The 25,679-nt window shown below is 41.0% G+C and overlaps 1 protein-coding gene across 1 annotated transcript in view; it reads right to left on the reverse strand.

The window, feature by feature from the left end:
• The window catches only part of si:dkey-1d7.3 (transmembrane protein 132D), a 37,086-nt gene extending 17,407 nt beyond the window's left edge, over positions 1–19,679 (reverse strand). The window contains exons 1-2 of the mRNA XM_010877439.5: positions 19,262–19,679; positions 7,856–8,750 (exon numbers count right to left, since the gene is read on the reverse strand). Of these exons, the coding sequence (XP_010875741.3) occupies positions 7,856–8,750; positions 19,262–19,328 (962 nt within the window). The 5' untranslated portion in view covers positions 19,329–19,679. The remainder of the gene's footprint in view (positions 1–7,855; positions 8,751–19,261) is intronic.
• Positions 19,680–25,679: the final 6,000 nt, after the last annotated feature.

The raw sequence follows: 25,679 nt of genomic DNA on the forward strand, positions 1-25,679 counted from the left end.
TTGGTACTATAAATAATTTGCCTGAGATTGTGTTGAAAAAGTGGAGTGGGGGGATACAGCCTCATAAACAACTGGTTAGATGCTCAATTAAGTTGTGGGTCACGACTCAGCCAACAAAATGTTTAGCAGATGCTCTCATCCAGAGTGATCAACAGATCTCATCCAGAGTGATCAACAGATGTGCATATATTTTAAGATAGCAAGGTGGGACAATCAATCAACTCAGTAGTAGTAAGTACAACTTACTAAGTGAAGTTATAAAGGATAGAATAGAGCACAGGTGTCAAACCGGTTCCACGGAGGGCCGAGTGTCTGCAGGTTTTCGTTCTCACCTTGTACCTGATTGATTAATGAGTTCACTAATTGGTTAATTTCTACCCCCACCTGGTTGTTCAGGTCTGACCTGGGAACCAATTTAAAGGAAAACCCAAAGACCTGCAGACACTCGGCCCTCCGTGGAACCGGTTTGACACCCCTGGAATAGAGAATAGAAGGAAGCATAAACCCTTCTCCCATTTATTACTGACATTTTAACATACAGTACTGTAGGTACAGTAACAGCTCACAAACTGTGATTTGTAATTTAAAACTTAACACCTCTTTAGCATAGGCTAGTAATCACAACAAACAATGTCAGCTAAATGCCTGTGATAAGTGGTCAGCATGGTTAATTTCTTATCCCATCTCCAGCATTTATGTTTACGTAGTCTCTGCTTGAGAGATTTAGATCTTTGCCCAGATCTGTCTGTGTGACTTGCCCACAGTGAATTTATCAAGATCTCATTTCTAAAGCTTTACAGCTCCCCATTCAATCTACTATATCTCCCACCTGTTTATAATCTATTTAGTGGAGAACAGCCAACGTGCTATCAGGTAAATAGACTGCACAAGATCATTACAAAAATAGAATTTTTCAGAAAACGGTTGGCATTTGCCGAGAAAAAACACAGCTGCCTGAAATGGCCTACCCACAATCCTGTGGGTCAAATTTAATTACTTTTGGAAATGAACTGACATGCAACAGTCGTTTCCAACAAGCAGATTTTTCCAACCAACCATGCAGCTAGATAAAAAACACACATTTTCATAAATTGGAATAGATGTCTTTTATATTCATAGTTCACTTCATAGCTTGGGTAAACACTCAACACTCTCCGTACTCAAATTTTGACATATTTTAATTTCTACTTTCTCTATGTTTAGAGCTTAGACAAGAAGACAAACATGTGATTTTATTAAGATGTGAGCTTGGTATATACACTGAACAAAATTATAAACGCAACAGTTTTGTTTTTGCCCCCATTTACCATGAGCTAAACTCCAAGACCTAATACTTTCTCTATGTACACAAAAGGCCTATTTCTCTCAAATATTGTTCACAAATCTGTCTAAATCTGTTTTAGTGAGCACTTCTCATTTGCCAAGATAATCCATCCACCTCACAGGTGTGGCATATCAAGAAGCTGATCAGACAGCATGATTATTGCACAGTTGTGCCTTAGGCTGGCATTTCTCCCTGATTAGCATCTACATACATTTCGTCCACTCAATCAATCAATCAATCAATCAAATGTATTTATAAACCCCATTTACATCAGCAGTTGTCACAAAGTGCTTTTACAAGCCTGAAACCCCAGGGTGCAAACAACAGTGTTGAATTTCAGTGGCTAGGAAAAACACCCTATGAAGGCTGAAATTTAGGAAGAAACCTGGAGAGAAACCAGGCTCAGAGGGGTGACCAGTCCTCATCTGCCTGTGCCGGGTGAACATTTTAAGATTACAAGTTGTAATAACAAATAAATTAATGTGGGCTGAGTCCAGAGTCTATTAAACCTAGTCCAGGTCAGAAGCATGACCAGATGGACAAGGACAGGGACCACCAGGTGGGTCAGCAGAGTGGAAGCTGAAATCATCAGGTATCATCTTGATCTGCAACACAACTAGGAGGACTTTGGACAGGGACAGCAATGAGTCTTTCAAGCATGTTACTTTGGAGGTGTGGGCCAAGACCTCATGTCCCCCTAAGTTTAAAACAGCAGGACACAGGGAACATTTTGAAAATGCATTCCTTAGAACTACAAGGATTTGCAGTGGAGAAGGAGAACTGACCCTACTCCCCCGGCACAGAAATATAGCAACGAAAGGCCTTGGGGTTGAGACAGGGAGTCCAGTGACACTGTGGCCCTATCCGGGGGATGCCGTGGACAGGGCCCAACAGGCAGGAAATCAATCCAACCACATTGACAAGCATCAACCAAAGGGACACCCATGAACCGCAACCACCCTGAAATTAGGGCAGAGTATTGCCAGCAGAGTTCAATCCAATTGCACGATGGGCGCAACAGAGAGACAATAACAAGCTAGTGACTGCGCCCCCGAATGGCATTGGAGGGAGGGCATCCCAGTGGCGATGAGAGCCCACCTGGCATGACAGCAAGGGTGGACAGTATCAAGCCTTCCCGGTCACCTTCACACCCCTGGGCCAGACTGCACTTAATCATAGACCACGCTAAAGAGATGAGTCTTTAGTAGACACATGAAAGTTTGCACTGAGTCTGCACATGGAACCTTAGTTGGCAGATCATTCCACAGTAGTGGAGCTCTATGAGAGAAAGCCCTGCCTCTGGCTGAAATTCTAGGTACAGTTAGAAGGCCGGCATCTTGTGATCTAAGGTTACGTGTAGGTATGTATGACTGGATCATTTCAGCAAGTTAAGTACTGTAGGAGTAAGTCCATGTGTTGCTTTATATTTGACAATAAAACATTAAAGCCCTAACCCTAACAGGCAGCCAGTGTAAAGAGACTAGTACTGGAGTAATGTGTTAAAATTTTTTAGTCCTAGTTAGGATTCTAGCAGCCGCGTTCAGCACTCATTGAAGTTTGTTAATTGATCTATCAGGGTAACTGGAAAGAGTAAAATAATCTAGAAGTAATATAAGCATGGATTAGTTTTTCTGCATCAGTTTTTGATAAAAAGTGTCAGATTTTTGCAATGTTCTGAAGATGAAAATAAGCAACTCTTGAGATATATTTTACATGTTCATCAAAGGAGAGGTCAGGGTCAAGGGTAACTCAGAGGTTTCTTACAGTTTTTTGGGATACGACCATACAGCCATCGAGGTTCACAGTGAGATCTGCCAACAAAACTCTTTGTTTCTTGGGTCCTAAAATGAGCATTTAAATTTTTCTTGAGTTTAAAAGCAAGTTTTCTGTCATCCACTTCCTAATATCTGAAATGCATGCTTCCAAGGTAGCTAATTTAGGGGTTCTCCATCTTCATCAAAAAATACAACCGTGTGTCATCAGCAAAACAGTGAAAATTGACATTGTGATTCCGGATGACATCACCCAGAGGCAGCATATATAGTGAGAAAAATTATGGGCCCAAAACCAAGCCTTGAGGAACACCAAAAAAAACTTTGATTTGTTAGAGGACATGCCATCCTGTGATCTTCCAGTTGTTTGGATTTGAACAGAATCACTTTTGGTTTTATGCCAGCCTTAACCAGGCTGGAACATGTCCATGTAGCCCAATGTGGGTTTCCAGACTCTCTAAGACAAGGGAGTGATCAATAGTGTCAAAGGCAGCACTAAGATCAAGAAGCAATAGGACGTTTGCAGAACCTTTGTCTGAGGCCATTAGAAGGTCATTTGTTACCTTCACAAGTGCAGTCTCAGTGCTATGAGAGGGTCTGCAACCGGACTGAATGTTATTTGTCTTCAGGAATGCATTCAGTTGTTGGAAAACACATTTTTCTAAGATTTATGTGAGGAACGGGAGGTTTGATGTTGGCCTATACTTGTTTAATATGTCTGGAATCAGATTGGATTTTTTCAGAATAGGTTTAATTTCCGCTATTTTTTGTGAGTTTGGTACACATCCAGAGGAAAGGGAGCAATTTATTATGTTCAACATTGGCCGATCTACAGTAGCACCGGAAATAGCTCCTTAAGTAGTTTTGTGGGAATCGGGTCTAGTTGACAATTTGTGGGTTTTGAACTCATTACTATTTTAGTGAAGGTGTACAGGATCAAAATGCCCCCATTGACACCAGGTCTGGGAGGTTCAGGACATTCTCAGGACAACTGAGATTTTGGGGAACATACCTATTTAAGGAGGAGTCAGTTATTTGTTTTCTAATGGTAATGATCTTTTCATCAAAGAAGTTAATGTATTCATGAACTTCTTTTCTGTTTGTATTCCTCTTCCCTAACAAGTAGTTTTGGTTTTGAAGAAACCAAATTTATCCCATTTTCCTACCCTCTCCATTTTGTGATGTCTGAATCATTGCCTAATCGCAACCATTCACAGCAGGTTTGGAGAGCTGAAGATCAAAACGTGTCTTCTGACACACATCTAACAAAGTAATCTCACTGCTCACTCAACCAGCACATATGCATTGATGAGCACAGGACATCAATAACGTTTTTACCAAGAGGGCCTTAAAACAAAAAGATGGGTTAGCACATTTTAGACTCTTTATCCCTCAGTACTTGAGCGCAACAAGGAGGTCTGGTCTTACCCTTCTTCTACTCACCCTAAAACAAATGCTTTTCGTTCAACAATGCTTCTGTCAAACTATTGTAGTTTGCTAAAGGGGATTAGTCCATGTACCGTGGAAAGGTTGACTTGAACTTACCACAGACAGAACAGAGGAGTTAGTGGGTTTACTTCAGGAAACAACCCCCACCACTCTCTCTGGAGAGTGAAGACTCAGCTATGAATTCAGCAGAATCATTTAAATTCCTAGGGACCAAAATGTCCCACAGTCTGAGGTGTGAGGCCAAAATCACTGTGTTCACTGAGACAGACGTACCACTTCCCGCAGCTGAAAAACTAAACATCTCTCAGTCAGTCCCGATCTGGCTCTATGAAACAATGACACACACCATCCTCACCTCCACCATCACCAGCTGGTTTAGGTCTGCAAATACTCACTGCAGGGCTACTGCAACACATTGTAAGGTCTACAGGAAGGGTCATCGGCTGCCAACTACCCATCAAGGAAGCGTGTAAGCAAGCTCATTGCTGACCCCTACCACCCTGGTCACACATTGTTCTACAAATTCTCTTCAGGCAAGTGGAAGACAGGTGGTGATCTCCCTGCATCTACATACTATGCTAAAATAGTAATATCCCATAACTGTAAATGCTCACCACACACTGAAAACAACAGCCAATTTAGTTTAGATTTTATTTCTTCCCTTTATTTTATTTACCAGTAGCATTGCACAAAGTTCAATTATAATTAAATTGAAGCAGATTCTGCTTTCCTAGTCCAACGACCACTAGCTCGCAATCATCCATCCTTCAACATGAAGTCACAAAAGTGTGACGAGACAAGCCCACCCTGTTCAACCTCCACCCATTCACCCCAAGAGGCACTGAGAAGACTAGACCTCTGTGGGACTCTAGGCATTATCAGTATGCTGGTACTAGGATTCAAACTCATGGAAACAGTGATGCAGCTGTACTATGAAGCAGTGAATTGGATCCCTTTGGACAGAGTGGGAATGGATGGTCTCTTGATGCTGGCTACAAGGTAAATAATACAGTAAAAACAAGACATGTTAACTATTATGCAGATTAAAATGAAAGAGCAACTATCAGTAAAAGTAGATTATTTAACAAATATAAAGTGTCTGGAGGGATCTGAAATTATCTGAATCATCTCATTTACAAACAGAATGCAGAAGCCTATGCATAGGGCGACTCACCAGGGATTATTGTCACTGAGAGATTTCAGACACATTATTTAGATGTAACACTGTCACTCAATGTATTAAACCCACCTGAAAAACTAATATTTATGGACAATTTCCACCTCTTTTCACCTGAATTAATTTCAATGCTGAAAATGTGCCCTTTCATTTTTTTTTTTTGTGGAAATGTTGATACATTTTTCATTAGGGTAAACCGAGTCAGACATTTTCATGTGCACATGACATACTTCAGAAGTTTTTTTCTAAACCATGAATACACTACAAGTTTGTGTTGCAACAATGGGCAGATCAAATCATGGTTCAGCATCTGTAGAGCAGCACGATGCCTACTGTAACTGTAAGCATTAAGCTTGTTCCAATGACTCTGGGACTCACATGAAAGTCCAGGAGGCAGTAATGGAGCCATGGTCAGATGGATAATCTCTCACCCAAAGGGTTAACCTCTCGAGTCGTTTTCAATCAGGATAGGGATTATCTGCCATAACCTTCGGGGGCTGGACTCAATCTTGGGCCTAGAGGAGTGAAGTGGAGCAGGGATTTTCCCACAAGAAGAATCACTCATCTCTGAGCCAAGCCGTGCCAAGCCAGCCTCCACTTGGTCTTAAACACTGGGCTCAGGCCCATCAGTCCTGTTCCCTTTCTGAACCTCAGTGTGGAAGCTATGAAGTGGAATGGGACTCCAGCACTGAGGCCAAACAGCATCTACAGTGGTTCAATGGATTTCATAAATTAAGGTGTTATAGAGATTAATCTGTCAAATAAATAAACTGTTCTCAATCCTTTCCGACTCCACACAACAAATCCAGGTTATTTCTAAGTGTTTCATGACAGCAGAAGGGTTCAGAGATGATTAAACTATGAGTGGCATGTTTGGCAGCCAGTCACAGGGTAGATTAATACAATAAGTAATATTGTAATAAGTTTCATCTTTTGTTATCTGTATATATTGTACGATATGGACTGCCGATTAACACAGTACATCCCTGTATCAGAAGATAGAGGTTGTATTTTTCATTTGTTTTCCAACCAAACCCTTCACAAAAAGTGGAAAATGCAAACTTTGGCCAATTAAGGTGACTTTACAGTATACTGACCTAAACAATTCCAATTATAGTAAATTATATAATAGTAAATCAAATAATAGTAAATATTCAGCTATGTGATGTGCATCCAAGGCAGTAAGTAGAGCCATTGCAAAACAGATTGAATTGTGTGTTTTGGCGCGATAGAGCTGCCTGCGTAATAAGTTCATTTTCGCCCAAAGGAGTCAGGCAATTGTTGGTTATTTGTTTTCTTGGTTCATTAAATTGATGCATTATTTATGAACTAAAATATCCAGAGATCCCTATTCAAACATTAATGGTATGTTAAGATATGAAGCCTGCCAAATCATTTCCCAATTATTTCCTAGTCTATGGAAGAGTGCCTTCTGAACTTCTTGCAGTCAGGAGTGAAGTAGACGGGGACTAGTATACAACAAGTCTGTAATCTGTGTATGGAGCGGAACTGCAAGACGACTCCCAGCCACACCAGAGTTCCACCGTCCCACAGCCTGGCTTTGGTGACACGCCCTGGCACCATTCAAGTGGCCTTAAGTTACCATTTAAATGCATGGAATTTAGAAGTGCCTCTCTTATACATCCAGTGATGTACCTTTCCCACGAGGCCTAAAATGACTAAAATCATGGTGTCTCTAATTTTCCACTTTAATGTAAAACTGAAAATCTGAAAATGGATTAACTGAAAATCTCTTAACAGTGAAGAAAGTTAAACATTTGTTACATGTTCTAGGAATGTTTTCATAATTGCGCCACTGTAGCATGTGTCATGATAACAGAGACATATTAAGACAATAGCAATATAAATCTTGATGCATTGGTATGATTACAATGTAAAAGCCTAAACCAACATCAAACTAATAAAAAGTAAATTGACTGGTTAAGTTAATCAATAGTCATCAACGCCAACAGTGCAGTGCATACAGAATAAGCTTATAAAACATACTGGTCTAGGTAAGGTCATATCAACACCATCACGTGCAGCAATCACAGCTATTATATTTGACGTTCTGATTGTTAGCTGGATATAACTGTGACGGGCGCACAGAAATAACTCATGCAGCGCTCTTACCTAAGAGTGAAGGTCTCCACAGAAGACACACTGGAAAGGAAAACATAGAAGGTGGCCACGTCGGTGGTTCTCAGTGGTTTGGATGAGGTCTGGACCACCATGGCACCGCCTAGCCTCAGACGCAAGAACGTAGGGTTTCCAGACGGTGCCTTCAGGAGGCTGACACTCCCGACCCGCCTCATGGATACACCAGCCCCCACAGGGTCGCCCCTCCCCACTCCCACCCGCTGCAGGCTGTCCTGAGGCACACATGGGCCCGCCCGGTCCCTTCGGCTCTGGAAGTAGATCTCCACAGGGTTGCCCTGTATCTCTCCCCGTCTCTCTCGGCTGCCGGAGCCGGAGGAGCGGCCGGCAGGACTAAACCAGGCCGGGTCAGGCTTCAACTGGGCCACACAGAACCCCCCTGGCGACAGCAGGCAGGGGCCTCGCACTTCCCTTGTTTCCCAGAAGGCATATGCTGTCACGCAGTGTGCCACCTCCTCCACTCCCCGTCTAGCACTACTGCCTCCCTCCTCACCCTTCTGAGCCCCTCCAGATAGGGGGATACTGGGCATGTGGAAGAGGACCCTGATAACTGGGGCTGAGGAGCGGACCTGACGGGCCAGGATGACCGGGATGATTCTGCGACCGCTGAGGAGCAGCTCAGGGCTGATGGGTCTCTCCACAGACAGGGAGCCGAAAGTGGCATTGACGGCCGGCTGGAGGATGCCTGATCCAGGGTTGGTGATGAGGAAGGCCTGCCTCTGGGCTTGCAGGCTAGAGTTCCCCAGCATGTCCTGACTGTTTTCCCTCAGTAGCAGGTGGTCCGCGTTGAGGATCTGGTAGACCACTGTTGGGTAGACGGGGAAGGAAGCCAGGTTCTTGGTGTCCCGGGACATCTCCTGGCAGTGCACACCTACAGCATGAAGTTAAGTAGAGCTGTTAGCGTCACACAAACAATTAGCACGTTGCAAATGTAATATATGTCTCTTTGTAGTAGCAGCATTACTAAGGATTTGCGGAGCACTGGGTTAAACAGTAAAATAATGGCTGTGATCATGAAAAGGTTATTCTCATACACCTCTGACTACAGTTATTCTGTGGATTTTATATTCTGGCTGAGAGTCAATCTTCACACCATCCACCAATCCCAATTAGAAGCCCTAGCTTGCCAGCCATCCTATTGCCCTACTATACAGCCCTTTATGATATCTAGCGCGATACCTTTCACATAAACATGACTGAGACAGTAGGAATGATGAGTCAACTTTATCCAGACCTTATCCGGATCACGTAAGAGAAGCCGGCCAAGAAGAGCAAATGACTGAGTGATTGAGTGAATGCCTGATTGACTGACTGAGTGACTGACTACCCTTTGTTAAATAGCGTAGCGGTTAGAGATGTGGACTGTCACGTAGGCAACCGCGGTTCGGTCCTCGCCAAAAAACAAACAAAGTAGGCATTAGGATTTGTTTAGGATAAGCTAGAACTTTGCTGGCTACAAGCTTCAGTAGCTACATTATAGTAAGCCTAAAGTAAAACTGACAGTTACATTGAGATGGACGAACTGCACCGATAAGGATATTGCTCTCGATTTCTATTTACATAGCATAGTTCCCATGGCGTAGTGGTTGGATATTCAACTGTCATTGTTTTATAAAGAAAAAAAACAGCCATGGAGTGAATGGAGTCATTGTTTTCATTATAGGTACTGAAGGTACATTATAGAAACTTTGCTGGGTACAGGCATCAGCACCCACATTAAAGTAAACCTAAAGTAAAATAGTGTATGGTTATATTGCGATGGAAAAACTGCACCGACAACAAACATAACTGTTTAACATAACTGTTTCAACTAATTGGTTTGACAATGCAAGAAATAAACTGACATCAAATCTCTACACACATATCACGTGCACCCACACCCACTGTTTAAATAGAGTAGTGGTTAAAGATGCTGACTGTCACATAAGAACCCGCAGATCGAATCCACCCAGGGCAACAACATTTATCCCTTCTAATTGCAGACCTAGTCCTGTCTGGTTCCTTTTCTTGTTTTTCAGTGACATACATACCAGTTTACCTGTGTACATGTACAGTACCAGTCAAATGTTTTGACTGGTACTGTATGTACTGTATATGAATCATGCTGTAATTTACAAGCAACTGTTCCTTGTCTTTACAAAACACTGTGATCTTTCAGAGTACTAGGGAGTAGCTACATTGCCAGTAATTACAAAAGATACGCTGTTCAGGTAGAAAATGGCAAAAGCTGTTAAAAGACACACCATGACATGCAACAACTGCATAACATCTAACCTGAGGTACAACGAGATGTGACCAAACATAAGCCACTTTCTAAATGCTGTGGATGTACCCAATAAATACCTTGGTTTCATTGCACATGCCGTTTGAAAGCAAGAGCCAAAGTATATCTCAATACAACCAGCCCCAGACGCGCCAAAAAATAATTTAACTGTTTATCTGTTTATTTTTCAGGGAATAGGAGCAGCACTGTGAGGCTCTGTCTGTCTCTGTCAACACGAGAAGCATTGTGTCAGAACTTTGGTATGCAGCAGCTGGCAGACACTTAACCTTTCCCTCTGAGGCGGACCCACCAGCTTCATTTTCCTTTGTCTCCACAGCCGGTGCTGCTAAAGTGCACCGGTGGAAACTGAAGGTGGATCCTGACATGTGGATCTTTCAAGTAATTTGTCAAAAGGCATTGTTCATCCCTCCCAGGTGAAGCAATGGTCTAAGGCAATTATTCACAGCACCAAACTGACCACCATCAGTCTAGGCTGGAGCCTCGACTGTGCCTGGGAGCTGATGAGCAGCTGGGAAACACGATGGGCCACACAAATGAGCCGGCGTGGCCCACGGAGGGGTTGGCATCGTTAGCATGGGTTTCCTTGATGTGATGGCGCTCTAGCGGGTCCCTCAGACAGGGACACTAAGGTGTTGCCTCGTTTGACTTCCTAGCTGGACGAGCGTTGTGGAAAACACAAGGCAGTAGATACAGTTGAACTTGACAAATTGGGGGAGAGGAAGTGGGTTAAAATGGTGCTGAGAAATGTAGAATAGAAATGGTAAAAATGTGTTCCGCATGCCTCAACACCTGACTGTTTAATTCTGTTCTCAATGCCCAGAGGCAAGCCTGCTTTAGACAACACAATCATAAAAACACAGTTCCATATCCAGGCCAAAGACCCTCATGTACCACTGATCATGTTGATCATCCATGCGGAATATTAATGGACACAATGAGGAACATTACCATTTTTTTAGAGGGCAGTAAGCAGTCTCTGGCCAATTACTATTGAGAAACAGCAGGGTTGTGCTGCCCTTCTTGCCTCGATCTCTGTGACCTTTCTCTCACAAAGAGGGTCAATTAAAATCCCATTTTTGTTTCCAAGGATAAACAGAGTTTGCAGAGGGTCATGAGGTGAAATTGTGTACAAAGCAAATAGGAATGCTTCTTGACTTTTTAATCTCTCTCCCGGCTACACTTCTATTTAGACACACCTCGGATATCTTAATCAGTGGACAAGAATGAAAGATTATGCAGTTATGCATATTCATGTCGAAGCAGGGCCAATATCAAAAGACTGACCTCTATCATTTAAATAGAAAATGAAGTGTCACAGCAAGGTCCGACATAGAGGGATCAGAAGGCACCGACACAAACACACACAAACAGCAGTCTGAAATCTTTATCAACAGAAGACAGACAGTTTGGCTTAATCTGCTACAATGCAGGACAGGTTATCAACAAACAAACACAGTGGCTGTTTCCTGACCTCCAGCCCTCTCTAATCCCTCTGATGAGGATTTTTACTCTGGCACCACATCCTCTAGCTAAACAAACCCTAAAACACACACACACCCACACACAGCAGGTGCATATTGAACCAAACATTGTTCGTATTTGCATGAGCACCCACTGTATCTGCCAACTGTACCTGCAGACCCTAAGTAAGAAAGGCTGCCAAAACCAGCCAATGACATCACCCCAGAATGTAGCACTCCCGCCCCCTACAGCACCTCAAAAATCTTCATGATACTGAACCGAGACAGGTCCAGTTCTGCACTGACATCTACCAGAAGCGACATTTGTTAAATGTTGTTTGTATGTTCCTGACCAACCGTGAGTTAACATACACAGTGAGAATAAAACAGAATATTTACAGGTCAGAGACCTTTTAAGACGTTTTTGAGTGTAATGGGAGTTGCACGTCGAGTCTGGTGACTAAAGTTACAGAACGTGTTTGCTATAGCCCCTAATGCTAGCAGATTTGATATACAGTATGTATAAACATTAAAATATATACAACCCTGTTTTCAGTAAAGTTGGGACGCTGCATAAAATGCAAATAAAAACACAATGCAACGGTGTGCAAATCATTCATCTCTATATTTAATAGAAAATAGTACAAAGACAGCATATCAAATGTTGAAACTGAGAAATGTAATTGTTTTTGGAAAGATCCATGCCCATTTTGAATTTGAGGCCTGCAACACCTTTCAAATGTTGGGACAGGGGCATGTTTACCATTGTGTCGCATCACCTCTTCTTTAACAATACTTCGTGTTTGGGAATTGAGGAGACCAATTGCTGTAGTTTTCAAAGTAAAATGTATTCCCATTCTTGCTTGATATAGGATTGCAGCTGCTCAACAGTTCCGGCTCATATTTTAGTTCTCATATTTTCCTTACATAATGCACCAAATGTTTTCAGGCAGGCCAGTTTAGCACCCAGAATATTTTACTACAGAGGCATGCTGTTATAATATGTGCAGAATGAGGTTTGGCATTGTCTTGCTGAAATAAGCAAGGCCTTCCCTGAAAAAGACTTCATCTGGATGGAAGCATATGTTGTTCCAAAACCTGTATATATTGTTAAGCATTAATGGTGCCTTCACAGATGTGCAGGTCAAGCCATGTGCACTTATGCACCCCCATACCATCACGGATGATGGCTTCTGAACTGTACGATGATAACAAGCTGGATGGTCCCCCTCCTCTTTAGTCTGGAGGATTCCCAAGCTTAGTTTCAAATTTTGATTTGTCAGACCACAGGACAGTTTTCCACTTCAGTCAATCTTAAATGAGCTTGGGCATATAGAATGCGGCAGCGTTTCTGGATCTTGTTTAAATAAGGTTTCTTCTGTGCATGGTAGAGTTTTAACTTGCATTTGTGGATGCAGTGATGTACTGTGTTCACAGACTATGGTTTTAGGAAGTGTTCCTGAGCCCATGCAGTGATTTCCACTACAGACTCGTGTCTGTTTTAATGCAGTACTGCCTCAGGCCCCGAAAATCACGGCCATCCAATATTGGTTTTCAGGCCTGGTCCCTTGTGTACAGAGATTTTTCTAGATATTCTGAATCTTTAAATTACATTATGTACCATAGATGAGATGAGATCCCAGAACAATTAGCAATTTTATATAGAGAAACATTATTCTTAAATTGTTGTAATATTTGCCCACACAGTCTTTCACAGAGTGGTGAACCACTCCCCATCCTCACTTCTGACAGAACCATCCTCTCTGGAATGATCTTTTAATACCCAATCATGTTACTGACCTGTTGCCTATTGACCTAATTAGTTGTGTGAAATTCCACCAGGTTTTTTAGCATTACACAACTTTTCCTGTCTTTTGTTAGGTCTGTCTCAATTTTTTTGAAAGCTGGCATCAAATTCAAAGTGGGCATATATTTTTCAAGAAACAATAAAAATGTCAGCATTAGATATGTTGTCTTTGTACTATTTTCTATAAAATATACGGTTTAAATTATTTGCACATCATTGCATTCTGTTTTTCATTTACATTTTCATGCAGCGTCCCAACTTTATTTTGAAACAGGGATGTATATATACTGTATATACAGCTCCGGAAAAGATTACGAGACCACTGCACCTGTTTCTTTCCTTTCCAAAAAAGTTGTTCCTCACTCAAAACCTACTTTTAGATTTTTTTGGAAAGGAAAGAAATATATATATAGAAATATATATATATATAAAAATAATAAATAATTTAAAAAGCCACAGGTTTTTAGCAAAATTCACCTTTATTTGTTATTTTCACCTGTGTGTCAACTTGTGTGTCTGTAACAAGGGCAAACATTCAAGGGTATGTAAACTTTTTATCAGGGCCATTTGGGAGATTTCTGTCATCATTATAATTTAAAAAGGAGCCAAAGAACTATGTAAATTGTTTTGCATGATCAGTCATATTTTCAAAATCAATGCCAAAATGTCACAATTTCTGCCAGGGTATGCAAGCTTATGAGCACAACTGTACATACATATATTGAAATACAGTGAGTGAAAAAAGTATTTGATCCCCTGCAGATTTTGTACGTTTGCCCACTGACAAAGAAATTATCAGTCTATAATTTTAATGGAAGGTTTATTTGAACAGTGAGAGACAGAATAACAACAAAAAAATCCAGAAAAACATATGTCAAAAATGTTATAAATTTATTTGCATTTTAATGAGTGAAATAAGTATTTGATCCCCTCTCAATCAGAAAGATTTCTGTCTCCCAGGTGTCTTTTAAACAGGTAACAAACTGAGATTAGGAGCTTAAAGGGAGTGCTCCTAATCTCAGTTTGTTACCTGTACAAAAGACACCTGTCCACAGAAACAATCAATCAGATTCCAAACTCTCCACCATGGCCAAGATCAAAGAGCTGTCCAAGGATGTCAGGGACAAGATTGTAGACCTACACAAGGCTGGAATGGGCTACAAGACCATCGACAAGCAGCTTGGTGAGAAGGTGACAACAGTTGGTGCAATTATTCGAAACTGGAAGAAACACAAAAGAACTGTCAATCGCCTTCGGTCTGGGGCTCCATGTAAGATCTCACCTCGCAGAGTTGCAATGATCATGAGAATGGTGAGGAATCAGTCCAGAACTACACAGGAGGATCTTGTTAATGATCTCAAGGCAGCTGGGACCATAGTCACCAAGAAAATAATTGGTAACACACTATGCCATGAAGGACTCAAGTCCTGCAGCGCCTGCAAGGTCCCCCTGCTCAAGAAAGCACATGTACAGGCCCGTCTGAAGTTTGCGAATGAACAATGAATGATTCAGAGGGAAACTGGGTGAAAGTGTTGTGATTAGATGAGACCAAAATCAAGCTCTTTGGCATCAACTCAACTCGCCATGTTTGGAGGAGAAGGAATGCTGCATATGACCCCAAGAACACCATCCCCAATGTCAAACGTGGAGGTGGAAACATTATGCTTTGAGGGTGTTTTTCTTATAAGGGGACAGAACAACTTCACTGCATCAAAGGGACGATGGACAGGGCTATGTACTGTCAAATCTTGGGTGAGAACCTCCTTCCCTCAACCAGGGCATTGAAAATGGGTCATGGATGGGTATTCCAGCATGACAATGACCCAAAACACACAGCCAAGGCAACAAAGGAGTGGCTCAAGAAGAAGCACATTAAGGTCCTGGAGTGGCCTAGCCAGTCTCCAAACCTTAATCCCATAAAAAATATGTGGAGGCGGCTGAAGGTTTGAGTTGCCAAAACCTTAATGACTTGGAGAAGATCTGCAAAGAGGAGAGGGACAAAATCACTCATGAGATGTGTTCAAACCTGGTGGCCAACTACAATAAATGTCTGACCTCTGTGATTGGCAACAAGTGTTTTGCCACCAAGTGCTAAGTCATGTTTTGCAGAGGGGTCGAATACTTATTTCACTCATCAAAATGCAAATCAATTTATAACATTTTTGACATGTGTTTTTCTGGATTTAATTTTGTTATTCTGTCTTTCACTGTTCAAATAACCCTACCATTAAAATTATAGACTGATCATTTCTTTATCAATGGGCAAACATACAAAATCAGCAGGGGTTAAAAAAATGTTTTCCCTCACTGTACATTTATATATATACGTATAGTGGGGAGAACAAGTATTTGATACACTGCCGATTTTGCAGGTTTACCCACTTACAAAGCATGTAGAATCTCTGTAATTTTTATCATAGGTACTCTTCAACTGTGAGTGACAGAATCTAAAATAAAAATCCAGAAAATCACATTGTATGATATTTAAGTAATTCATTTGCATTTTATTGCATGAAATAAGTATTTGATAAATCAGAAAAGCAGAACTTAATATTTGGTACAGAAACTTTTGTTTGCATTTACAGAGATCATACGTTTCCTGTAGTTCTTGACCAGGTTTGCACACATAGCAGCAGGGATTTTGGCCAACTCCTCCATACATACCTTCTCCAGATCCTTCAGGTTTCGGGACTTTCAGCTCCCTCCAAAGATTTTCTATGGGTTCAGGTCTGGAGACCGGCTAGGCCACACTGTTTCGGGTCGTTGTCATGTTGGAAGACCCAGCCACGACCCATCTTCAATGCTCTTACTGAGGGAAGGAGGTTGTTGGCCAAGATCTCGCGACCCATCCATCCTCTCCTCAATACGGTGCAGTCGTCCTGTCTCCTTTGCAGAAAAGCATCCCCAAAGAATGATGTTTCCACCTCCATGCTTCACGGTTGGGATGGTGTTCTTGGGGTTGTACTCATCCTTCTTCTTCCTCCAAACACGGCGAGTGGAGTTTTGACCAAAAAGCTAGATTTTTGTCTCATCAGACCACATGACCTTCTCCCATTCCTCCTCTGGATCATCCAGATGGTCATTGGCAAACTTCAGACGGGCCTGGACATGTCCTGGCTTGAGCAGGGGGACCTTCAGGTCATTGACCAGGTCCTGCCATGTAGTTCTGGGCTGATCCCTCACCTTCCTCATGATCATTGATGCCCCACAAGGTGAGATCTTGCATGGAACCCCAGACCGAGGGAGTTTGATCATCATCTTGAACTTCATTCATTTTCTAATAATTGCGCCAACAGTTGTTGCCTTCTCACCAAGCTAATTGCCTGGTGAGACTCCCTAAAAGGGTCCGAAACTTAGGAAGAAACCTAGAGAGGAAACAGGCTCAGAGGGGTGACCAGTGCAGGTCTACAGGTTTTATCCCTGATGTCCTTACACAGCTCTCTGGTCTTCGCCATTGTGGAGAGGTCGGCGTCTGTTTAATTGAGTGTGTGGACAGGTGTCTTTTATACAGGTTACGAATTCAAACAGGTGCAGTTAATACAGGTAATGACTGGAGAACAGGAGGGCTTCTTAAAGAAAAACTAACAGGCCTGTAAGAGCCAGAATTCTTACTGGTTGGTAGGTGATCACATACTTATGTCATGCAATAAAATGCTAATTAATTATTTTAAAATCATACAATGTGATTTTCTGGATTTTCGTTTTAGATTATGTCTCTCACAGTTGAAGTGTACCTATGATAAATATTACAGACCTCTACATGTTTTGTAAGTAGGAAAACCTGCAAAATCGGCAGTGTATCAAATACTTGTTCTCCCCACTGTATGTGTGTTTATGTTACACAAATGTTAGTCTGGGCATGTTGTCACTGCTTGCTTGAGGTGTTTTGGATAATGCGAGAAAAGTTCAGTGCCATTTGTGATGTTAAGGGACAGCTCATCCTAGAATCATATTTGGGTGAAACGACACTTACCTTGAGTTGTTCCGTTTGCCATGCAGCGGAATGTTTCAATTCCTGAATTTGGACAATGCTAATAATTCCATGCTGGGACAGAATTGAAAAATGTCTCGATGGGCTTTCAAGAACAACTCAAGGTATCTTTTAATTCATCCAAATATACATCTAGGATGAATTCTCTCTTTATAGGTGCAGCCAACGTTTTATGCATTCTGTGTAGATGTGTATTAGGAGAGCAGTTTATTAGAGCATAATACTGAGCGCCTACCAGTGCAACTTTTGATCAGTAAATTGCCTTGTTGTGCTACTAGTAGGGCAGTATAAGTGTGAGTATACAATCTATTTTATTTCTATTATCAACACCCATGTTGTTTGCTATTGTTATAGGGTTGAGACTATTCATGAATGCTGTCTAAATGACACTCTGTTCTGTTTCTGTTTGAGGAACCACACACACTCCTACACACTCACACACACTCATACACACACATACACACTCATACACATCGAAAAATTACTTCAGGCTGAAAGTAACAATTGCCCATGTGCCTATACTTCAATAAAGCAAAAAGACCTTCATCTTGTGTTCTCCTGGCTGCCACTTCATTTTCAAAGTTTCCTTTTCCACATTCTCAAAGTTAAATGGACATTCTAAAATGTTATATAAAAATAGTGTGTGTATATATGTATAGTGGATATATGTAGTGGATATAAAAAGTATACACACCCCTGTTAAAATGCCAGGTTGTTGTTGTTGTGAAGAATGAGACAAAGATAAATCATGTCAGAACTTTTACCACTTTTAATGTAACCTATAATGTGAACAATTCAATTGAAAAACAAACTGAAATCTTTGAGTGGGAAAAATTTAAAATAAAAACCTTACAATAACCTGGTTATATAAAATAAAAGTTTGTGTGTGTGTGTGTGTATATATATATATATATATATACATGCATACATAAATATATCTTTAATTAGTAATTTAGTTTATACTTGGAATATATATATATTCAAGGTTTAAACTAAATAACTAATTAAAGATATTCATAGAAGCACCATTGGCAGCATCTAATGTGGAATATTATGATTATGTACTGCAAGCCCTGCACAATATCAGAGTGTTCATCTATTGTCTTCATCAATGGCAATATTCATTATTTTTGCTGATTTTCCAGCAGATTTAGGTCATGGCTCAGAGTAGCCTAGACCTTTCAGGACCACACACACTTTGGTAATACATTAGCATTTAAATACAGCTCTACTGAGCTCAGTTTTACCTGAATTTCTACCTGAATTTTAATACATCTTTTTTTTTTATCTTAAATTACTCTACAGTCCATGAGTGACAAGCATATAATAACATGATAGTGCTACCACAAACTTTAAAACACTATACTAAATGTCAGTGAATGACACTGTACTTACAGTATGTCAAACTAAACTTTCCAGCAAACATAGGCCTGTGGTATATCAAAGCATTGGTTACCCAATCAAACAATCGTCACTTTCATGTGAAAAGTTGAAAGGATGTGTTCACACACAGACTATTAGATATCCTCAGAATGTTCTTTTAAAAGTTCCTTTTTAAAAAAAACGTTGTTTTTATTTAGTATGTAAATAGGAAATTACACGTTTTCAACGAACGAATGTCGTACATAGGCCTTTTGTAACAAAATAAGACTTTCCATCAATATGCTTTTATGCTGTCATATAACTGTGAGCATTTTGATCGATGGTTACATTTTTAACAAAACATTGTATCGTACATTTAAGCGTATAAAGTATAATCTGTTGCAGAATATAACGAATCAAATATTGATTTCAAACATTTTCACAACAACCATTCATCCCGGCAAAGTGTAAGACTTACCTGTCAGAAGTGTGAAAATCAACATTGTGACAATTGGTAACATCCCACGGAGAAGAGAGCAGAGCATCTTGAAAGTTGTTAAGTCTTAATAATCTAGGAGCGCACTACAGAGCGTGGAGAAAAGAGCATCTGACGTTCTGCTCTCATCTGACACGAATCACTGGTCATTAACATTTCCTCAATCCCAATGAAGCAAAGGACTGTAAATTATTGTTCCCCGTAAAAACTCAGGGTCGTTTGAGTCCATTGGCTTGGGTATCCATATCACTCAACTTAATTTTTGTTAGATTTGACTGCGGATCTTTCTTGGGGTTCGCCAAATTGTAGAACAAAAACAGAAGTTGTGGACTGTTGCGTCTTTTACATCCACCGTTTTGGTGAACGCAACTGGACAGCAGCTATGTTATATCCTGCCCTGGCCTGCATACAGAATGAGAAAAACATCCGGCTGTGCCATACCGGCTGTGCTGTGCCCGTCTTTCGTCCGATTAACGACTCTTGCGTAATCGCGGTGGGGGGAAACGGCTGCAAGGAAATTAAATGCACGAGAGGTCAATAGGATCTAGTGATTTCTCTATGACTTTTAGGATGCCTCACTTGTAGTGGTGTGACACTATTATATAATTATATCAAGTCTTAGGCTATGCCTATACAATTAATTTGAATTCAGATTCATTTTCATGTCCTGTTATTTTTAGCGTAATACACCTTTGAAGTCACATTTCACAATGGCATGATACTGCCCAGTGACCGATAAGAAACATTGCTTGCGTGAAGTGCATTGATCCATGTAATTCGCTCGCGTTGGCTTCTATGGATAAAGTAGAACAATTTCGCTCAGGCAGTCCAAAATGTATCCAGATAAATACGATATTTTTTAATAATCATTGCTAAAATCCCTGCTGGAATTGTGATTGCATTATGAACAAAACACCAACATTGTATTGCTCAAGACAACTTACCATTTAAATTCACATTGAAGGCCTGCTTTTGGACATTTTGCATGCCAACAGCTCCTATTCTCATTCTTCTGTTTACCAACAGAGATATTTACAAATTACTCAGCATTACTACATAATGAAATAGGCCACGTTTCAAACCAAATAGTTGTGAAGGAATTGAATGCACTTTAAAAACACAGCTGACCTACCAAAGTGTGGAAATCAACAAGAATAAAAAAGAATAACAATATTAAGTGATGTTGGAAGGCAAATAGTGGGTAAATTCCCCTCTGGTTTTAAAATTGAATTTCCCATGCAATGACCCAGGGCAGTAAATGGGACATTTCACTGCATAAGATGTCAACCTTTGGATTGGACATTAAAAAGGTGTCACGGCAGTCTGTGGCTACTAAAGATACCTTGCCAGTTATCAAAGGAGTAGGGGTATTAACCCCAGTGTCTTGGCTAATAACCCAACCTGGTCCTGTTCACATTTTGGTCAACTAATCTTCCCTTTTATTCCCAATTGGTATACTGTACCTCTCTTTCACCTCTGCACCGCATAGCTGATTCAATCAATTATTCAAAATGATTTATAAGGCCCTTTTTACATCAGCAAGTCCTGATGTAACATCCAGCCTGAAACCCCAATGAGCAAGCAACAACAGTGTTGATGCACAGTGGCTAGGAAAAACTCCCTAAAAGGTTCTGAAACTTAGGAAGAAACCTAGAGAGGAAACAGGCTCAGAGGGGTGACCAGTATCCTGGCAAAAAATTGTTCATGATCATTGATAGTGAATGAGGTGAGTATCCATGTGACAATGTAAAGTGCTTTGAGTACCTAGGTTGAAAGGCACTATATAAATCCAATTATTATTCATGTATCCTGCCTATATCCTGGTTTTAAATCCACAGGTCCTCATTCAGTGTGGTATACTGAACATTATTGTTGGTAAGATTCATTTAAATGCCATGCAGCTTCCCATGGTGGCACTGTGCCGTGGCAGTGGAGAGATGACATGTGCTTTACAGGGCCGAGCAGAGGTGAGGACATGGTTCATCAATGCTGTGTCACCCGTTCTGGGTCCACACCAAGACTGTGTCTGGCTGCCTGGCTGGCTGAGAGAACAACACAGTAGCCTAGACATATTTAATGAGCCAATAGCACTGTCAGAACTGTCCTAATCTCTTGGACTCAGTTTGGAATTTGGTCTTCATGGCGGAGGGTGTCCAACCCTCCCAGTGATCTGTGTGTTGATGTCCACTTGTTTGTCTTTGCAAAAGACGCCTATGTCAACACTCCTTTTTTCTCAAAATAGGGAACATGGCTGCTAAGCCTGCTTTATCATGGTGGTGGCACGAGTGCCAGGTTAGCAGCATTATGCATGGACAGACTTATTTCCAAATACACATCACCATCTTTGACAGCGCCAGCAGATTAAAATAAAATATGAGTCTTAGAGAAATTAAAGTGCCTCTAAACAGCTATAAAGAAGGGGAGCCAGTGGAGCTCAACCGTTTCAGGCAAGAAACAGATTGAGTCTGTTGTAATCCATCCTGGAGCCCTCTAGTGAGTGATATGTTTAACACTGACAAAAGACCAGAGTATTAATATTGATCGTAATAATAATATAATGATTTATATAATGTTTTCAATGACCAAAATTCACTTTTAAATTGTTAAACTACAGTAGACTAACCAGATGAAATTGAGGGGTGGGCAACATCAGTGTGTGTTAATGAGTTTAGGTCAAGATCTTGGCTGTATCATTCTAGTCACATGCCCTTGCTGCTGTAGTTGGTAGGAGGCACCAGGTTGCAAAGGGGCGTGGTCACTCGTGTTGACCTGGATAAGTTAGTTATATATTGTACCAGGTGGCCCAAAGTTTGAATGGTCAACTAAAGTGAGTCAATCCCAATAACAGGATGCTGGATGAATGTCCAGCTGTTCAGACAGATGAGTACGAGTATGAGTCTGTAATTTGGTGATTAGTATGAGGAGCTTAGTTGTGATGAACCTGTGGAGGACAAACAGCAACTGTTAGGTGCCCTCTCTGTGTTCAACTGAGATCTAGGTGTGTGTGTGTGTGTTTGTGTGTTTCTAGATACTTTAGTGTGACATATGCGGTTCCTCACACAGACCTCCTTCGGTGGTTCATTGGTGAAGAGGAGTACGTCCAATGGCAGCTTGGGGTCATAGATCACAAATTGGGCTGAATCACCTTCCATATCCTAGATTCATCTCTTCTCCAGATAGGAGCAAGGAAGGGCTGAAGAAAGAAAAGAAAGAACATGATTTATTTTTTCCAGTGGAGATTGTGCGTGTACCTAGATTGCCTTGACAGAATCTATGTTTTTGGACAGCATACATTCCATCAGCAATCTTCCTGTAAACATCCTAGATCTCCTCACAGGTATGGTAGCTGCAATAAGTTGCATCACACACAGGAAGGACTGGAGCTGCACTCTGATTAGCAGGGTGAAACTCCAGTCCTTGGTTGATTGGAGAGTAACAGATACACCAGTCCCGGCGCCACGATGAGGGAAAAAGTGGCTTAGTCCCCTCAGTTGTATTTTCTGCCCCCCCCCCCCCCTAGTTTAAGTTTTAAAACCCCTACAGTATTTAACAATTTAAAAAAAAATAGCCAAAAAGTAGAATAGCCCCCTCGCCATTTTTAACAGCCCCTTCAGTTACTTCGTCCTGGCGCCGGGCCTGAGACACACAGCCCTGGAAAAGAGGCTAAAACCCACAATGTGTGGTTAGAAAGGCTAACATATAGATGATGAAGTGAGAGAGAGCGGGAGGGTCAAGGCTAGGTGAAGGGTGAGGATAAAACACGAGAGTAAGAAAGAAGAGGAAGGAGAAGAGAGAGAGGTGTGAGAACGTCTCTACAGATGCCCTAATGCCAAAACATGTTGCTCTCACAGATTAAGATACAGCTTCCACAGAACTGCCATGTTAAAAGACTCAACAATGTGCAATATGGCCCTGACTGCACGAGATGAGCAGGCTCAAGAATACTAATGATGTAGTTTTATTATCTGGCGTGGGCGTCTGTCGTAGGTGTTTCGCACCAGGTGTCCGTTGATTACATTCGTTTTGGAACTGAGCTGCCTACCAGCCAAAACCCAGGTGCCCCATTGGTGAGACCTCAACATAAAAGTGATTGAATTAGCATGTGGAGTAATGAGTAGGATTCTGTGTACTTACACAGAACTAGTTTTATGGAAAATAGATGGTTCTGGATGATGCAACATGCTGTCTTGATAACAACTTAACCAGGCGGTGCAGAATATTAATTGACTTTAGCATGCCGCTCATCCAGAAATACAGGGAAGATATACACCCCAGGGTGTTCAATTAACCAAAAGACAAGTGCAAGGGGAAGGTGTGAACAAGAAATCAAAACCATATGTAAAAAGCCTTTTTGGGGAGGCAGCGTCAACTAGTGATGGGAAAAAAGCTAGCTGGAAAGGCAAGAAGAATCTAGGATACAAACCTCGTAGGCTAATTCCTTTTTGCAATGGGCATGCTTAACCATTATGCCACAAGTATTGACAGATGTTATGGAAAAAGATGTCTATATAAACAATAAACATGTGATATTTATTCCTGACCAGCAGGTGTCACTATCGGGATGTGAGCAAAAGCCTTGAGAGAAAAACATTTTCTTATAAAAAATTGGATTTCTAATCATTAGCGTAAAATCTAGCGCAGCCTTCCGGTGGTGTTTGATAGGAATGGATTCTGGCGGTCATAGGCTACTCTTGGCAGCCTCTGCACCATCTCCTGGCCATCTCCCTTCACCTCCATCTTGAAACCTTCTCAGCTAACCCTCTGTCTTGCTGATACTTTTGGCCTCCACCCTGAGCTGCTCCCTGGCAGCCCTTAAGTACCTCCCCTTATGAGGTTCCAATAGGAGACGTGTGTATGGGCGGAGCTCACCCAGCTGAAAGCCCCCGGAAAATCCTAGAAGCAACCAGTTGTTTCTGTTGTGGGCGTTGATGCTGGGTTGTTGGGATGCTGATTTGTAGTGTGGTGGCACATTTGTGCCACAGTAAAACAGTTTATATTTTGGATTATGCTATTAAGATATTAAGCTACTTAATATGAATAATTCTGACACACATTATAACAATTGTTCACAATAAAGGAATAAAAGGCCACTCAATTCTACTGTAAAATGTGCAGTTGTGTCACACCACACAAAGCCTTGGAACATTAAACATTATATGTTTTCTATTCTTTTTACTCCTTGACTGGGCTTAATTTGTGTCTGCGAAACCAGCTACAGTCAACGCAACTATATGCTACAGTCAACTCAATAATTATTGGCACCCTTCATGAATTGAGCAAAGGTTAAAGGGGAATAACAACAGATTCCTAAGCTTTGTCTTAATTCACAAAATGCTGGAAGTAATTGTTGGACTGTCTATCTGTGCATGCAACTCTCTCACTTAGAGAGAGCAGGGACAAGCTAGCGAGAGTGGTCTGGTAACATTGCTCTCCCGCAACAAAAGCGATTGCACAGACATTTGTGAAATAACAGGTATCTAAATGAAAAACAAGTCTGTCATAGCAAAAACACAACATTGGGGAATCCCAACCGGTTGCAGTAAATGCTGTTTAAGCCCACGAGCTGTCCATACAGATGTCCAAAAAGGTCATCCTCAAAACGTTCTATGCTTTTCAGTTAGTCTTAGTCTCCAGGAACAGTGATGATGTTTTTTACTGGTACAAACCTAAGACAATCAAGGATCTGCATGGATGAGTGGTCCAAGATGCTTAAAATGTGTGTGTATCAACCTTATCAGACTGAAGAGGCTCATTGTTATTATCCACTTCAAGGGAGAATTCCCAAATGACTGAATATAGAAATGGCAATCATTTTGAAACTTATGTTTTTCAGAAACATACTACTCACTGAAATGTTTTGTGTTTGAGAAATGTTCTTATTTCAAAAGTCAAAAGAAGAGTTCTGGCAAATACTGCAGGAAGCTTGGAAATTTAATTAAGGACTTGTTTCTTTAAATAATTGTTTTATTTTGTCATTCTAATGGGAGCTGCACAAAATACTGACTTGATTTTTATTGTATAACGTGTTTTTTGTGTTTATTTCAATGTCATATAGTATTTATTTAAATGAATAAACATTAATTGCTCAGATAAATAGCTACAGATTATTTTCTCAGGTGCCTAAGACCTTTGCACAGTACTGCATTCTTTCCTTATAATTATTTTCCAAACATGTCATACCATCCTGAGATTGGATTACCAAAACCTCCCTATCCTGAGATTGGATTACCCAGTCCTTCTTCGTAGCCTGAGATTGGATTACAAAATAATTCTCCCTATCCAGTTTGGAGAAATGCAATTCCTTCATTTAATCCAGTCTGATTGACAATATCTGATAAAATTACTTTTGATGAACTACTTGAAATTAGCCGCCAAAAGAGCTTCCATGACTCTTGTAAGG

The sequence above is a fragment of the Esox lucius genome, chromosome 14 (genome assembly GCF_011004845.1).
Source record: "Esox lucius isolate fEsoLuc1 chromosome 14, fEsoLuc1.pri, whole genome shotgun sequence".
NCBI classification, from domain to species: domain Eukaryota; kingdom Metazoa; phylum Chordata; class Actinopteri; order Esociformes; family Esocidae; genus Esox; species Esox lucius.